Below are 18,875 nucleotides of genomic sequence, written 5' to 3' on the forward strand. Positions count from 1 at the left end.
TGGAAGAAGCCAGAGAGTGGTTGTGGAGGATTGCTTCTCTGAGTGGAGGCCTGTGACTAGTGGAGTGCCGCAGGGATCGGTGTTGGATCCATTGTTGTTTGTCATCTATATCAATGATCTGGATGATAATGTGGTAAATTGGATCAGCAAATTTGCTGATGATACAAGATTGGAGGTGTCGTGGAGGAAGGTTTTCAAAGCTTGCAGAGGGATTTGGACCAACTAGAAAAATAGGCTGAAAAATGGCAAATGGAATTTAACGCAGACAAGTGTGAGATATTGCACTTTGGAAGGACAAACCAAAGTAGAACGTACAGGGTAAATGGTAGGACTCTGAAGAGTGCAGTTGAACAGAGGGATCTGGGAATACAGGTACAGAATTCCCTAAAAGTGACGTCACAGGTGGTTAGGATCGTAAAGAGTGCCTTTGGTACATTGGCCTTTATAAATCGGAGTATCGAGTATAAAAGTTGGAGTGTTATGGTAAGGTTATATAAGGTATTGGTGAGGCCGAATTTAGAGTATTGCGTACAGTTTTGGTCACCTAGTTACAGGAAGGATGTAAATAAGGTTGAAAGAGTGTAGAGAAGGTTCACAAGGATGTTGCCGGGACTTGAGAAGCTGAGTTACAGAGAGAGATTGAATAGGTTGGGACTTTATTCCCTGGAGCGTAGAAGATTGAGGGGAGATTTGATAGAGGTGTATACGATTTTGATGGGTATAGATAGAGTGAATGCAAGCAGGCTTTTTCCGCTGAGGCTAGGGGAGAAAAAAACCAGAGGGCATGGGTTAAGGGTGAAAGGAGAAAAGTTTAAAGGGAATATTAGGGGGGGCTTCTTCACGCAGAGAGTGGTGGGAGTGTGGAATGAGCTGCCAGATAAAGTAGTAAATGTGGGGTCACTTTTAACACTTAAGAAAAACTTGGACGGGTTCATGGATGAGAGGGGTGTGGAGGGATATGGTCCAAGTGGAGGTCAGTGGGACTAGGCAAAAACTGGTTTGGCACAGACAAGAAGGGCCTAAAGGCCTGTTTCTGAGCTGTAATTTTCTATGGTTCTATGATGTTCCCTTTTAGATACTGAACAAGCTGTTGTACAATGAGTGTTATGTATTTTATTTCTGATTTCCAGCTTTCATGATTTGATTGATCTGCCTCATTTAATAATCTGTGTAATTTCACAACATATGGAATTCTATATTTAAGATTCCATGCGGCGTAAATTGAAAGCGTCCTTTCATCAGAGGCAATCAACAGCATCTATCAAAGTATCACGGAAAAAGCTTCTTTCAGTGTGTGCATCGGCATTCTTTATGCAGTAACTATTTTATTCCTAATAACAATGATATTATATTTATGTTAATAAGCTACTTGCCCTTTGCTCCCTGGTAGAAAATTCAATACAGTGGAAGTTTTCTTTTATAATTGTCCACCAGCGACAACCAAAGGGCATGAGATTCTATTAGAGTATCATTCCATCTGAGAATCTATGGACCAATCACATGCTTAATGCACACACTGATCATAATAGCTCTTCCCTCACTGTACTCCTGTGACCTGAGAAGAATTTAGATGGCTGCCACGTAAAACAAGAAAATGACTCCACAATCTCAGAGGGATGCTTCTAATAACACCAAACCTAGAATCATTGTTTTATGTTTCAGTGAGTGTGCGGGGGTGGCGCTGAGTCGATGTTTCCTAATGTCAATGAATTTCTGATCTGAGATTAGATGTAACATTAGATGCAGCATATTCATCAACTCAGTCACTGCTACCTCTCCAATTGTCTGCAGACTAAATCCACATCAACTTTGTTTATTCTCATTGCTACTAAAAATATATTTCCCTTCCATTTTCTTAAATATTTCTGCATTATTTTGATTCCAAATTGTTCATTGCATTCCATTTTGCAGGACTGATAACATTGATTTTTGTTTCCTCTTCAACTAACTCCATTTGTCATCGTATTTCATTTTATAACATCCTTAAAGCAATCACCTTGGACATAGATGCTGGAAGAATATAACATGAATGCCCTGTTCTTGAAATGCAATGTAATGTGCTGAAGCTTCACTTTCTATTAACAAACCGATATTCATCTTCACCTTGTGATTATCGGGGATTTTGAACCCAAATAAAATCCCGCCAGCGAGATTTTATTTCCCGATTTTTTCACACGCCTCACCTGTAATATAACGGTGTTTCCACTCAGAATGGCAATTTTAATAAATTTAAATGTCGCTATAAGGCTTCCCCACAATATGTTCCACCCGCATTGAATAGTCATACCTCACCAATAGAATGTCATCTCGGTAAGGTTTACAACAGGTCTTTAAAAACCTGAAGCAGTCGAGGGGACCCTGCGAGGGGTGCTAAATTAAGTATAGCCTCCAAGGGTGAGGAAGTTTCCCTAGCACTGCCAACCTGGCACTGCAAACCTGACACTGCCAACCTGTGGGGCAGGCCCTCTGGGGAGCCCCATTGAGGTGATCAGGGTGCACCGACATTTGTGATGGGGACAGGGGTGCCCCCCCCTGTGATTCTGGGGGAGGGCACCCCAATGCTTGTGGGGGTCCCCTGTGTCTCTGGGTTGGGGCGGGGGGGGGGCGGTGTTTATATAAATTACAAAACAATATAGTCATTTGATATTACAGAACTTGAGTATGGCAAAAGACATATGTTATCAATGTTTTTCATCTTGAACTCATCGGGGCAATTTGCAAGAATATCAAATGTAAAAGGAACAACAATTTATGCCGCATAACAAGAATGCTGATTGGTTGGCAAGTGGATTCTGATTGGTAGAGGCATTGACATGGAGAATGCACCAGTTAACTGATGGCTGACAGTTAACTGCCAAGAATTGTTTAAATTCAGACCAGGCAAAGTTAACTCTGGCCTCGGAATGTGATGATGTGAAGACGCCGGCGTTGGACTGGGGTAAACACAGTAAGAAGTCTTACAACACCAGGTTAAAGTCCAACCGATCCCAAGTCCAAAAATCCTTGGATGTGAATGACTATTGTCTCTTTTGTTTAGTTGAAAAAGGAACAATGTGTGTACCTGTCCTTTCTGTCTGCGAAGGACAGAGCCCCGTGTATTAATATAAGTAACTTTTAGCATGTATTAGTGAGCCACACTATGTCTGAATAATAATCTTAAATTGGTTGTCAGCATAATTCTGAGCACAGTCAGGATTGTTACCCAATCATAGAATCAGATCGAATGTTGGACTTTTCCTCTCATTGTACGAAATGTGAAAAATGGCATTCTACCCATCTGCCACGATGGTGGTTTTCCCAACCATATTGTCTACTTCCCACTGCATTAATCATGCATGCATGGGAAATGCACCAAATCATTGGCTGGCAGCCTCTTGTTCACCCTTCCCGCTGTGAGCTCACTGCTTCTTCACTCCAGACTCCATATTTAAATGGCTCTCATCACTCTCAACTCACTCTCCCAAGCCCCCTATCAGACATTCACCGGCCTCTCGCATGTTGCCAGCTCAAGGGACATCACCACTCACTCTCTCACACAGATCTTCAGATCTCTCATTCTAGGCTCATTACTTTGCAGGTAGTGCCCTCATCCTGTCAATGGCCACACTCATCACCCGCACATATCAGTCATCCTTATCATCTGGCCTGGCATACGTCCTGCTGACCCTCTGTCTTTATGCAGGATAAGCTCACTCACAATCAAAGGGAGGGCTCTCAGACTGGGGCTGGAGTGCCTGACATTAAGGTCCTCACTCCCTATGAGAATCATACCATTGAGCTAATTGGAGAAGACATGGACAATGCCAACAGTGAGGTTGGTGGGGCACCCCCAAGTGAGGATGCTGCAACAGCTCAAGCCTCAGACAACCATACTGTGAGTGCACTGTCCTGTATTAGAATTGCATGCATGCACTAATTATCTCTCCTTTCTTTCATATGCACTTCTCAAAGTTCCCAAAGCCACCCACAGTGCAGGCCCTCAGCTCCAGCCCTGAGGACACTTCAGATCATGAACCAGAAGAGAACCTGTCACAGCAATCACCACACCCTCCACCAGTGTAGAGGAACACACCTTGGTGGGACCTAGCCTTGGGGTCATAATCTGGTGAGAACTGCACACAATCATGGACATATGTGATCACCTCAGAGGATTGCGAGAGATCAGGATTCTGCTGAGTCTGATAAAGATGACGAGCCTCAGGGTTTGGTCCTAAATCGGTTGCTGGAGCTGAAGTGACAATCAAAGGAATATCCAGAAGAGACGTCAGCTGCTTTCTTCAGATTGCAATGGAAGATTGAGGACTCCAAACCTGTTCAATCAAAGGTGGGAGCGCTGACATATCAACGCACTGAGGTCAACACTGGGAGGATGGCGGTCATCATGGAGACCTTGATCCAGGACATCCATCCTGCACATCGCTGCAGGAGCAACACTCCATCACCATTGGCATTGGTGGCATCCGTCAGTGGCTGTGTGAGAAGGAGATGAGACGCCCAGGTCTCACTCCAGCTGCTCAAGAAGCCAGCTGGGGACCCTTGGGCACTTGTAGCGAGGAGAATCAGCAGCTGAACACCCCAGGTTAATCCAAAAAAGCTGAGTTGGGGATTGTCTGGATGATCCCAATCCCTTCTTCCTCTATTCCCATCACCTCCAGCTCTACAGGCCAGGGAGGGTGGCAGGACACCCAAAGAAGGCTGGAATGTCCAGGTATCAACGCTCCAGAAGACAACCACCTCAGACAACATTGGGTTGTAGCAGTCGGCAGGCTGCCTCCACCTCTGTCAAAGATGCACCAAGATGTAATGGTAAATTTAGGAAAGTGAAAAAGATTTAGGCTGGAATTTTCTGGCCCCCTTGCATCCGGTTTTCTAGCAGTGCAGGTGGTTTGCTATTCCCTGTGGGCGGGATCTTGCAGTCCCACTGAACTTAATGGCCATTTGTGTTGCTTGCCAACTGCACTATCAGGGAACCTACCGTGGGGGGGAAGGGGACCGGGGGGGAGGTGGGGGGAGGAAGGGGGCAGGGGGGGCAAATGTGAATAGAATCACATCTATTTCACATCTCCTCCTGTGTATGCCTCATTTTTATGATGAATTTTGCTGCTGTCAAACAGATATGGTCCATGGTCCCTCCTCCAATTTATCGCACATGTTGCTATCATGGGCCTCACTATAGTGTGCATCCATATCACCACAGTGTGTGTCCCTTTTCTAGGTCATTCTCAACATCAGTGATGCCTGGACTTTAATGTCAAGTGTGCCTGTGGAAGTAACCTTGTTCACATGCTTGGCAGGGTCATGTCACTGCTTATTCTTGGCTATGGAAGACTAAGGCAGAGGTGTTCTCCCATCTCAGGGGATGTGACAGATTAGATGCTGAGAGGATGGTTTCCCTTGTGGAAGAGTCCAGGACCAGAGAGCATAATCTCAGAGTAAGGGGTCACCCATTTAAGACAGAGATGAGGAGACATTACTTCTCTCAGAGGATTCTGAATCTAGGGAATTCTTAACCCCAGAGAGTTGTAGAGGTTGGGTCATTAAATATGAGATGGACAGATTTTTATTCAGTAAGGGAATCCAGAGTTATGGGGATAAGGTGGGATAGTGTAGTTGAGGATTATATCAGATTAGCAATGATCATGTTGAGTGGTGGAGCAGACTCAATGGGCTGAATGACCTACGTTTTATAGTCTTATGGTCTTGCCTGCATTCTGAAAGTTGAAGGTGTGGTATACAAGGAGAGATGTGTTAACACATGGAGGGATGTCATGTATCATGCTGTCTGTCCTCTGGCTGGGTTTTCATGTTGTGAGCCCATATTCAGAGTTTGTGTGTGCTCCTATCTGCCAACTGTGTTTCTGACTTTCCGAGTGTACATCTGCTAAACTGACCAATAAGTAGAAGGACCTTGACACTTCAGATGTGAAAATTCTGCCCCCTCTGCCAATTAGTGCCCTGGCCCTTGAACCTATAACCTTGAGCCTTTCGCAGCCAGTAGTTGTCTGGATTGGAATGACAAGCTCTTGTCACAACATCGTTCTATGATCATAATCTATGATTATGAACATTGTGTTGCAGTGCTGAGTCCCATCACCAAAACACTCACCCAGACGAGTGATGCTAATTGCAAATGGTGATATTTGACAGTTAATTGAGCCTGGGCGGCACGGTAGCACAGTGGTTAGCACTGCTGCTTCACAGCTCCAGGGACCTGGGTTCGATTCCCGGCTTGGGTCACTGTCTGTGTGGAGTTTGCACATTCTCCTCGTGTCTGCGTGGGTTTCCTCCGGGTGCTCCGGTTTCCTCCCACAGTCCAAAGATGTGCGGGTTAGGTTGATTGGTCTTGCTAAAAATTGCCCCTTAGGGTCCTGAGATGTGTAGGTTTGAGGGATTAGCGGGTAAATATGTAGGGATATGGGGGTAGGGTCTGGGTGGGATTGTGGTCGGTGCAGACTCGATGGGCCGAATGGCCTCCTTCTGCACTGGAGGGCTTCTATGATTCTTTGAAAATAAACTGGAAGTTCACGTTGTTGCTTTGTGCAATGTGGCGGGGAGCAATGGGATAGGAGGGAGCATGTACTGAAGCTGAAGTCTGCTTGTTATTAGCAACAACTCATGATCTTGAGGGCTTCATGGTGTTTGAGAATTTTGGAGTTCACCGGGGCCAGGGCTGGCTATGAGGGCACAATGTGTGTCTTAAAGAGGAGGCATTTCAACATTTGGCATGCCAATGGTTGAATGTCATCATTGTAAGGTGGCCCATATGTAAAGTATGGTGAGGATAAAAGCAAGTCAGCAACCCTAACTGAGAGTGGTGGATGTTAATGTGATAGAGACAAAGGTGACACAGAGGATTGAGTCTTCTTAGAATAGATATGCACCTGTGGACCATCCTCAGCTGTCTTAGCCCAAGTGTCACCTCTCCGTTTCACCATCAAAGTTGCACAGAATGTGTTGTCCCGTTGCTGCAGATGGATCTCCTTGAGAAGTTTTGTCAGATTGAAGGCGTACAGATAAGAGCCCACTGAGGATAGTAGATGGCTTCTGGCTCTTGTGAGCTGCCGCTGCGACTAGGAAGCCAGGAAAAAAACTTAAGAGGCAGCACCTTCTGACTCTCTCCTCCAGTTAGCAACTCATCTCAGCAAGGACACAGGCTCCTGAGGCTTCATCATCCTTCAAAGGATCAGGGCAATGTGAGCCCGGTATGTAACTGTTCACTCTCATATTCAAGTGCATGGTTGAAATGAGAGCAATAGCAACACTGGTGTTCATGTTGGCCCATCGTGGAGGGAAGATAATTCCGGCATAAATTTTTATGTTCAGCAAGGAGTCCTAATGAGATACAAATGTATTGAAATGATATTCCTGACAGTGGGAAAGGTGGCCTGTCATTGAAAGCTGTAGTGCACAATTGTGAACCAGTTTTGTGACAACATAAAAACCAATTTTTGGCCTTCTTGTGATATTTTCCACTCTCACCCACCATGACACTGTCACAAACGTTTTAAGTTTTGAAGCACCGGCTGATTTTGTACAGTCAGCACCTTGCCTGTTATGAATAGATGAAGGGACATGCTGTTCGATGTGATTCTGTCAGTCATCTGTTAATTGGTGTATTCTCCATTGTAACGCCGCTACCAATCAGAGTTCACTTGCCAACCAAACACCACTCTCATCTCACGCAGTACAAATTGTTGTTCCCTTTATATTTGTTATTTTTGCAAATTGTCCTGATAAACGCAAGACCAAAACCTTCGACAACTTGTCTTAGCAATACTGAATAATGTATATGCCACACTATGTTAGGGGAAGAGGAGAACCTTTTTAATGTATTAATTGATGGGATGTGGGCATCACTGGCTGGGCCAGCCTTTATTGCTCATCCCTAAGTGCCCTTGAACAGAGTGACTTGCTCGGCCACTTCAGGGGCCATCTGAGAGTCAACCACATTGCTGTGGATCTGGAGTCACGTGTAGGCCAGACAAGGTAAGGACAGCAGATTTCTTTCCCTAAAGGACATTAGTGAACCAGATGAGTTTTTACGACAATCAACAATGGTTTTGTGCTGATTAATTCCAGATTTTTATTGAATTCAAATTTCATCATCTCCTCTGTGGGATTTGAACCCGAGTCTCTGGATTTTTAGTCCAGCAACAATACCACTACACCATAGTCTTTCCAGCTGAACCAGCTATAGCTCAATTTGTTGCTGTTATGATTATCTTCCTTCTGGTAAAACCATGGATAAATGTTTTTTGCAGAACAATAAAATCTTGAATATACAAATCACTTTCTAAAACAGTTTTTCTTACTGTGCACTTAAAAAATTCTAGTTTACTCTTCACCAGATACACAGATGAACAATTAACTCACCAATATGACATTTCTTTGTCTACTGTTTTTGAGGGGACGTTAACCTAATTAAAATAGGCAAGCCAAGCATTGTTGGACTTTTGCCTTGATGGCCGTGATGGGATTTGTTCAAATTACTTGGGTTACAATAGAAGATGATGGAATTTAACCAAGATATTTATCCGTTAACAATAATTTCAAGACTCCTGTGATGGAAATGTACTTGAGAATGCAAATAAGCAGCAGTTTACTATAATCAACAGTGCTCTGGATACAGATGTCAAAGCAGAGATCATTACTTTGGCATTAACAACATTTGGTTAGTTATTTCTGTATGAACCTGCATTCTACTATTAAGCGGAGGAGCATTCAGTCATTGCTTCACAATTTTGCAGACAACAGTCCTGGATAGGAGAGATAAAGGTTTACAGTAAATCACTGCTCTGTGATTTATGTGTGAATGGGCTCTATTGTTCTTCACTGGAAAACTTCAAACAATTGTAATCACTTTGACTTACAACATTGAATCCCAGCTTTGATGCGTAGCCAGGGTAATTCAATTTTTCACAGCACTTGATGTTAGTAATAAAACACAATAAGTCACAGCTGAGGAAATAAGTTTCTAAACTTACACCAGGTGGCTGATCTTTGGCAAACATTCCCCAAGTATTCCAGTTCATATCATGTTTGAAGTGTCGGTGCTCAGTTTCTCCAAAGCCATAAATAAACTTTGAAGGGAGTTGGGTTGAAATTTGTATGAATTGGTCGGTAAACGTGAAGCCAGGTATTTGGGAATTCCAGCTGTTACAAAGTAAAGAAAGCAATTTGTTTTTAGCATTTTGGATGAACGTTAACCAAAGGCAATATTAAATTTAGACTACTGTTATCAAGGGCAAGTACATAAGAGTTTACACAAAAGACAATATTAAATTGTAGGTTGAGAAAGAAAAATTAACAGTTAGCATAACCCAGAGCAATTTAATCTGACAAGATCATGCAATTATATGGCAATATAGTAGGAGTATGTTGTGGTATATCTACTGCAAAAAAAGAGAACTAGTTATTTCAATTATGTTCTGTTAGAAGATTACAGGTCACTTCTCTGAATCCATGTCAGTAGCGAGCTCCCTCCCCTCCATTAGCATTGATCAAGAAAAAAGGCTGTGTTGCTGAAATCTTCTAATTTCCACTGGTAGTGGGCGAAATACCTTTCTTTGGGCTCACAGCGAATAAGAAATCTGCATGGCTTAACTATCTTTTATTAATTGCGCACAGCAGATTAGACATTAATGTATGCATATGAAAATTCTTGCCAAACCTTATTCAGAAATTTTGGAATAGCATAAAAACAGTTTTGATATGGATAATGTATATTTTCATAATCTGAATCCAGCAACGTCTAGCATCTGTGGAGTGAGAAACAGATTTCTCGTTGCAAGTCCATATGACTCGTCTTCAGAGCTAAAGAGAGTGAGCGATGTGATGGATTTTATAATGTTTAAGAGGACCAGAGTAGGTGCAGCAAAATAGAATGTCAGTAATAGGTGGGAGCTGGGAGAGAGATTTGACAAAGATGTTTATGGCAAGGATAAAAGATGTGTTAATAGTAGTGAGAAGCAGTACTGATAGGAGGATAAAGATAAAATGGCAGCATGTGTTAGTAGGACAACAAAGGTCAGTGCTCAGTGAAAGCAAAACTTAAGAACAAGTGACAGATGGCCCTGTAGGGGAGGTGGATTGCATTGGGACAAAAGAAATTTGATTCTAATACAAGGTCAAGACAGAGGAGAAAGGTCACAGTCTGAAGTTGTTGAACCCAGTGTTGAGTCGAGGAGGCTGTGACAAATTGGAAGATGAAGTGATGTTCCTCCAGTTTGCTTTGTGCTTCACTGGAGCATTGCAGCAGGTCAAGGATGGCCATGTGGGCATGAGAGCAAGATGCTGAGTTCAAAAGGCAAGCAACAGGAAGGTTGGAGTCATGCTTACAGGCTGAGTGAAGGTGTTCCGCAAAGCATGACCCCAAACATCCTGCCACTTGCTATTTCAACTCATCACCTTGCTCTCTCTCATGTTCACATGTCCATCCTTGACTTGCAGCAATGCTTCAGTGAAGCACAACATAAAATGGAAGAATATCACCTCATCTTCTGATTAGGCACTTTACAACCTTCTGGACTCAACATTGAGATCAATAACTTTAAACCATGAACTTTCTCCTCCATCCTGGTCCTTTCTTAATTCAAAAAATATTTTTTTGTCCCAACATAACCTATTCCCCACCGCAGGGGCGTCTGTCACTTGTTCTTAAGTTTTGCTTTCACAGAGCACTACTCACTTTTGTTCTCCTATTGACACGTTCTGCTATCTTACCTTCATACCCCTATCAGCATCTTCCATTAATACTTACTTTGTTTTGTGTCCTAAACATCTTGATGCATTTTTTTCTAGTTCCCACCTATCACTAATGTTCTACTTTGCTCCACCAGCTCCAGCCTCTCTTCCACATAAAATCCATCACGTTTCTCCCTCTCTTTAACTCAGGAGAGTCATACAGATTTGAAATATTGGCTCTATTACTTTCTCTACAGAAGCTGCCAAACCTGCTGAGTTTTAGTCAGCATTTTTGATTTTATTTCAGATTTCCAGCAGCTGCAGTGTTTTGCTTTTATATTATTAAACCTCAAGCATTTATATAGTGACTTTAACAAGGAAACAATGTCCCATGTCACTTCAGAGAGCAGCAAGTCGAGAAAACTCAATATGAACCAAAGTTAGAAATATTAGTAGTTGTGGCTAAAGCCTTGGTTAATAATCAACATTTTAAAGGCTTTAAAGGTGGAGCATCTTCAGGAGAAATTCCAGGAATTAGAATCTAGACTGTTGAAGATTCAGCCATTAATGGCAGGGTAAAAAGAGTAGGTATGTACCTGAAGTTGGACTCAGAGGAACATTGGATTCATCATGTGTCATAAGGCTGCAGAAGGAGATAAGGAAGGAAGAGGCTATGGAAACACAATTATGAAAATTTTGGGTTTGAACTGTTGGGGATTGGGAGCCACTGTAGGTCATTGAACACAGGCATGATGGTCGAGAGGGACTTGGGGTGAGCGAGAATATAGGTTGCAGAGATTTGGATGAGCTGAGGTTTATGGAGGATGGAAGGTAAGAGCCAGTTGATAGAGCCTTAGAACAATCAAATCTGGAAGTCACAAATCCATCGACAAGTCTTCAACAACAGAGGGGTTGGGACGGAGGCAGAAATTGGCAATATTACAGATATGGTGGTAATTTGTTTTCATAACAGAAGAGGATATGAGTCTGAGCTCCACTCAATGTCAAATAGTAGATAAAACCTGCAAACAGTCTGGTTCAACCCTGAGCCATGAAGGAGTACTGGTTGTGAGTACCATGGTAGGTGCAAAAGTTAATGGGCCCTATTTTACTATTTTGATTCTAAGTGCTGGGCGGACTTGAAACTGGGAGTGTTTCAGATCCGACTTTTAGACCCGTTCTCAGGCACCCCCATACGCACTCTGAAAAATAGCAGCAATCCTGAATCGCGCTGCACAAGCCTAAGGGCGGGGCTTAATGCCCCCGAAATCCTGCAGCTCCGATCGGCGCCTCCAACTGCGTATGCGCAGAAAACAAAAGATAGAGAAACGCTCTCCTGCCACATCGCTGCCGGGCCAGATAATGACCCCCCCTCCACTGGCCCCCACAGATATTACCCCACCCCCACAACATGACTGACCCGCTTATCCCCCCACCCCCCTCCTGTCACCAGGACCAATTGCGGGCCTCTCCCCCTCCCCCCCCCCCACCGATCACATGCAGAGTAGCAGTGGACCTCCCTTCCCCCCCACCAATCACACGCAGAGTGGCAGCGGACGCCCCTGTCCCCTGCCCCCACCCCACCTGCCAACCCCACCACCCGGCCTCCCCTCCCTCCCCCCGATCTGAGTCAGAGAGCCATCTGACCCACCTTCCCCCTGATCTGAGTCAGAGAGCCACCTGACCCGCCTCCCCCCTCCCCCACCCACCACCGATCCGAGTCAGAGAGCCATCTGACCCACCTCCCTCCCCCCTCACCACCACTCCACCCCCCCAACCCCCGCCCCCCACCCCCACCCCACCGATCTGAAGCAGAGAGCCACCTGAAGCTCGGAACATACCTCCTCAGAAGCTGGAGCACCCGAATTGGACCTTTGTGGACCATGTCTGTTTTGTGCCTAGTCTGGATGGGTGAACACGGTGGTAAAGGGGGAAGTGCCAGTAAGTTTGGGCGTGCAGCCCATTAAGTCAATTTAAAAGCATGCAAATGCATTTAAGTTGACATTGTGCCCGTTTCAGGCGCGGTCCCGATGGCGGCCATTTTTGGCCGTTGGTAAAGGGGGAACCAGAGCGGATGTGGGCGCAGATCGCGCTACTCGCCTCATGCCCGACTTTACCAAGCTTTTGGGCCCGAAAACAGGCGCAACTTGATGGTAAAATCGGGCCCAATGACTTCAATCTTCCCAGTGTTTAATTGAGGACTTTGTAAGTATGGCGGCAGTAAAGCAACAGCAAAATGTCTTTCACCTTTCATGTAACAAAATGTCCCACAGAACCTCACAGGAACTTAATAAAACAAATGTGACTCTAAGCCACTTAAGGGAATATTAGGGTGGATGACCAAATGCATTGCCAAAGAGGTAGGTTTTCTGGAACATCTTAAAGGAGGAACAAGAGGTAGAAGAAGTGGAGAAGCTTAGGGAGAGAAAACCAGAACATTGGCACAGCTACCATTAATTAAACAATTAAAATTGGAGATGCTAAAGAGGCCAGAATTAGAGGAACGAGTGTAAATGACAAAGGATTCTAAAATTAATAAGTTAATTATTCTAAAAGCAGCCAAACTTTGCACAAAATCTCAAGAGAGATAATAACAAATTATGCAGTTATGACATTTTATAAAATCATTAAGACATTTTTTTGGATAAACTGAAAATTTCCGCTGGTTAGTCTTGACACTTATCTTCATTTATTACAAAAGTTTATGTTAGAAATATCACCGAAACTCATTTTTTTGTAAACAGAATACAATAGTATTGAGCCTAGTAGCTCAAATTTTTTTAAAAATCAATCGATTTTATAAAGCTAGAGTTAGACGTTGTGAATTTAGTTCATCGCTTCGTTAGATATGACTTATTTTATTGGGAGGATCATCCATTCTAATCATGCTCCACTGTGTTCTGGTGCTGCATTGATTACTTGTACCTCATTACCATTTATCAGACTTTGTGTAGGAGGATGTGAAAGTTATTATCTATACTGACTGTAAAAGTAGAAAATACTATCCAAAAATCCACTACTCACATGATTGCACCGGTACTCTTCCTTTTGACCTGGATCCCAAATGGAAAATTGATAAATGTAACCTCATAAAGCCTTGTAGAACCGTCACCTGGTTTTGAGCTGGGAATGTTTAGTTGGATCGGAACTTCAAATCTTTTTGACTGTGGATCAGAAATCTGAAGGACAATGGAATTTTGTCTTTAATGTTTGTCTTAAAATATGAACATTTAACAAGTTCATGTACCTTCATTGTGAACTGTTCTATCTGTTCGAGAAAATACCCTATGATATCAGCTGGAGAGAGTAAGGATTTATTGCAGAGTGCTGGTCATCATTCTTCCCTCAAATAATATCAAAACATAAAGATTGATTGGCCATTTATTTAATTTACTATTTGTGGGATCTTGTGTGAAAATTGACTTAGCACAAGGGTAACTATATTTATTTACTCTGTGAAGGTGCTGGTCGATATTCTCCATGAACCTTTGGAGTTCTCATGATGATGGTGCCCCCCTGGGCATGGACACTTTGCCCCTTGGGCAGTGCCAGGGGGCCAGGCTGGCACTGTCCAGGTGCCAATGCCCAGGGGGGAACCTCAATTGCCCCCCCCCCCCTTCACTCCAGTGGAGTCGGGTCACTAGTTCCCGGAAAGTGGGGAGCTACTCTAAACCCCGCTGGAGTTAAATACCCTGGCAGAGGGGAGAGGCTAGCAGGCCCGGAGAATTCAGTCCCAGGCTCACTTCTAGCATTTAAATTACACGAAAATGCAGATTTAAATACTTACTCCGCTGATTTCCGGCGAGGAACAGATGCTGCTGGAAATTTGGCGCTGGGAGATATTATCAGGGCACAGCAGGATGGGAGAATCGCAACCCCCCCCCCCCCCCCACCTCACTCCCCCCACTGCCCCCATATCTGTGGTGGCAAGGGCTGTGTCCACATGAAGGTAATAATTGGCAGATATCAACAGTATAATAAACCATGACACATGCATTGATGAGTGCTGCAGCATTCTTCCACAGCGACCCGGGCAGCAAACCATTGCTTGAGCACCGTATTGGTCCATTCAATGACCATATTGGTCTGTTCAATGATGTTTCATGCTGTGCTATGACTCCCACTATGTGCATGTTGGCTACATGTGCACTGAAATCATGAGATGGCTATTCAGCAGATAGCCCTCACCATCCAGCAGCCACCCTCTGGTTTGATATGGTGGCTCAAATACTAAGGTAAGGGTGGACTGGTGTAGAATAAAAACATCATGACTGTTGTCTGGTAACCAGGCATTTACCAGTAGAATGGGCTGAGCATTGTTGCACACCAACTGCACATTTGAGGAAAGAGATCCTTTGCTGTTGTGACACATTCAGTTGCAATATCTGCAAAGCATGTATGCACAGTCATTGGTGACCTGCACCATAGGGAAGTCCATTATACTGGGAAAGCCACATACACATTCCTCCCGCTTCTCTCTCGTCAGAGGAATATCATTAACTCCTCTTTCCTGAGGATCAGCCACCACCTCTTTTATGCAGCAAAAGACTTCAGAGAAATCTTTGAGATGTAAACTGCTCCACCCTAGAAGGATCTCGGTGGGAAGTAGTTCAGGGCAGTGGTCACCATTGTAGTCACTGACAGAGTTGTATTTGTTCTGCTATGAAACAGCAATACTCCTGCAAAAGTGGCAGATTTCCATAAGTATCTCCTTCATCTCATGGAAACGAAGCACATATTGTTCCTGACTTAGGTTGAAGTCAGAGAATTGCTCCCTGCAGTCTCCAGATGGACAACCTGGCAACCCAATTTCCACCTTTTATTTATATTGTTCTATTTGAATGATTTACTTATTCATATTTTTAGCTCAAAGAACAGCACTGGATTACCTGGAGCAGACTGTAAATTAAACATGTAATGGATCGCAGCAATGAACGTTTTCTGTTTAACTGTAAGCTGTCAAATCCTCTTGGCTCTTTACGCTACCTTCAGAATCCTACCTTAAAATTCAACATATTGTCGCTGAGGTATTTGACATCAACTTTCAGGGTTTCCACAGTTGGGGTTAGGCCTTTATAACGTTCCGGATATGCTTTATTCCTTACAATTTCAGCACTCATTCCATTTTCTGTTTGCGTAATCCTCTTGGCTGGATTCAGGATGTAGCCATAATCACTTTCGTAGAAGCAGTAAGGTTCAGAAGGTACAGAACTGCTCTGCAAAAGAGAAAAACCCAGGTTTCACAGAAAATTTTGCTTAAACTAGCTAAATATTTTTCTCAACAGCAAATGGAGTAATATATAAAACATTTTGCAGTCTATTTCAGCTGAATTATTGTACTTTGCACAAGATTGCTTAAATTTTAGACCATTGAAATTATTTCCTGCATAAAAAACGTGTTTAATTTAGCAAAACATAGGTTAGACACTGCATAATTTTCTGTATCTATGTTTTTAGGTTTCATCTCAAAAAGCATTCTATTGCTTGGGTGGTATTTCATGGAGGCAACAGAGGTCTTATCTGACAGCTGGAGAGCTAGCAAGAGCATCATGTCAACTCTTGTTGGGAAGACCCACCCCATTAAGAGTTAATCAGGCACTTAACTGGGCATTGATGGGGCTTCCCTGGGGTTAAACAAAGTGGACGTTAGCTCACATGGTTTCAACATGGTGCAAGTTACATCAAGGTCACCAGTTCGATCCCCATACTGGCCAGTGAGCTTGGCTCAGTCAAGTTTCGAGAATATGCAACCTCACTGTGGTTGAAATCTGGAAAATGTTGGCCCTTCTAGCCATTTCTGCCACAGTTACCTCTCTGCAAATCACCTTCCCTGGGATCAAAGATCAACATAAGAACATAAGAACTAGGAGCAGGAGTAGGCCATCTGGCCCCTCGAGCCTGCTCTCCCATTCAATAAGATCATGGCTGATCTTTTCGTGGACTCAGCTCCACTCACCCGCCTGTTCACCATAACCCTTAATTCCTTCACTGTTCAAAAATTTATCTATCCTTGCTTTAAAAACATTAAGTGAGGTAGCCTCAACTGCTTCACTGGGCAGGGAATTCCACAGGTTCACAACCCTTTGTGTGAAGAAGTTCCTCCTCAACTTAGTCCTAAATCTTCTCCCCCTTATTTTGAGGCCATGTTCTAGTTTCACCCACCCATGGAAACAACTTCCCTGCTTTTATATTACCTATTCCTTTCATAATCTTATATGTTTCTATAAGATCTCCCCCCATTCTTCTGAATTCCAATGAGTATAGCCCCAGTCTACTCAGTCACTCCTCATAAGCCAATCCTCTCAACTCCGATATCAACCTTGTGAATCTCCTCTGCACCCCCTCCAGTGCCAGTGTATCCTTTCTCAAGTAAGGAGACCAAAACTGTACACAGTACTCCAGGTGTGGCCTCACCAGCACCTTATACAGCTGCAACATAACTTTGCTGTTTTTAAACTCAATCACTCTGGCAATGAAGGACAAAATTCCATTTGCCTTCTTAATTACCTACTGCACTTGCAAACCAACTGCTTGTGATTCTTGCACAAAGACACCCAGGTCCCTCTGCACAGCAGCATGCTGCAATTTTTTACCATTTAAACAATAGTCCATTTTGCTGTTATTCCTACCAAAATGGATGACCTCACATTTACCAACATTGTACTCCATCTGCCAGACCCTTGCCCACTCACTTAGACTATCTATATCCCTTTGCAGACTTTCAGCGTCCTCTGCACACTTTGCTCTGCCACTCATCTTCGTGTCATCTGCGAATTTTGACACACTACCCTTGGTCCCCAACTCCAAATCATCTACATACATCGTAAACAATTGCGGTCCCAACACTGATCCCTGAGGCACACCACTAGTCACTGATCACCAACCAGAAAAATACCCATTTACCCCCACTCTTTGCTTCTGTTAGTTAACTAATCCTCTATCCATGCTAATACATTACCGTAACACCATGGACCTTTATCTTATGCAATAGTATTTGCTGCGACACCTTATCAAATGTCTTTGAAAATCCAGATACACCACAGGTTCCCCATTGTCCACCGCGCATGTAATAAGAACATAAGAACATAAGAAATAGGAGCAGGAGTAGGCCATCTAGCCCCTCGAGCCTGCCCCGCCATTCAATAAGATCATGGCTGATCTGACGTGGATCAGTACCACTTACCCGCCTGATCCCCATAACCCTTAATTCCCTTACCGCTCAGGAATCCATCCATCCGCGCTTTAAACATATTCAGCGAGGTAGCCTCCACCACCTCAGTGGGCAGAGAATTCCAGAGATTCACCACCCTCTGGGAGAAGAAGTTCCTCCTCAACTCTGTCTTAAACCGACCCCCCTTTATTTTGAGGCTGTGTTCTCTAGTTTTAACTTCCTTACTAAGTGGAAAGAATCTCTCCGCCTCCACCCTATCCAGCCCCCGCATTATCTTATAAGTCTCCATAAGATCCCCCCTCATCCTTCTAAACTCCAACGAGTACAAACCCAATCTCCTCAGCCTCTCCTCATAATCCAAACCCCTCATCTCCGGTATCAACCTGGTGAACCTTCTCTGCACTCCCTCCAATGCCAATATATCCTTCCTCATATAAGGGGACCAATACTGCACACAGTATTCCAGCTGCGGCCTCACCAATGCCCTGTACAGGTGCATCAAGGTGCTCCTGATGTTCTCAAATAATTCATCTCAGAGGCTGAATGCCCATTGACCAAGATCTGCCCGGTAATTAGAGGCCAGCTGCTTTTCATGGTTTGGCATTGCCAAGCCCTGGATTACCACTGCAACCAGACAGGAGAATGATGGTGGGAGACGGGTCATGAGGATGTCAGCAGCAAGGGCAGGGGTTTGGTTTTCAACAAGCCTCCCCCTCCCCAATCCCAGGTTCCTTAATCAGGAACTTCGTACCTTTGAATGAAGTGATCCCTGCCCCAAGCCACAAACAACTCTGACAGAGTTTACTTTTTGGGCTTCTACATGGCAATGCCACACCTTCAATGAGTTGCCTACTTGAGAACTTCAATTAGCGGTTAGGATGAGAAGGCCATCCTTAGGCCTTCCTGCCACAAACTCAATTAGGGCTCAAACAAGAAGGTAGTGCGGGCACCACTTACCTTGTCCACCCAGTTAAATAACCCAACCCCCGTCACCAAACTCACCATGGTGGAGAGCATTAAG

At 44.0% G+C, this 18,875-nt stretch overlaps 1 protein-coding gene across 2 annotated transcripts in view; it reads right to left on the reverse strand.

Annotated features, from left to right (window-relative positions):
- The window catches only part of si (sucrase-isomaltase), a 280,056-nt gene that overhangs the window by 69,354 nt on the left and 191,827 nt on the right, over positions 1 to 18,875 (reverse strand). For both annotated transcript variants that reach the window (XM_078209033.1, XM_078209034.1), the window contains 3 exons: positions 15,684 to 15,899; positions 13,708 to 13,862; positions 8,985 to 9,153 (listed from right to left, as the gene is read on the reverse strand). In XM_078209033.1, the coding sequence (XP_078065159.1) occupies positions 8,985 to 9,153; positions 13,708 to 13,862; positions 15,684 to 15,899 (540 nt within the window). The remainder of the gene's footprint in view (positions 1 to 8,984; positions 9,154 to 13,707; positions 13,863 to 15,683; positions 15,900 to 18,875) is intronic.

The sequence above is a fragment of the Mustelus asterias genome, chromosome 3 (assembly GCF_964213995.1).
Source record: "Mustelus asterias chromosome 3, sMusAst1.hap1.1, whole genome shotgun sequence".
NCBI lineage: Eukaryota > Metazoa > Chordata > Chondrichthyes > Carcharhiniformes > Triakidae > Mustelus > Mustelus asterias.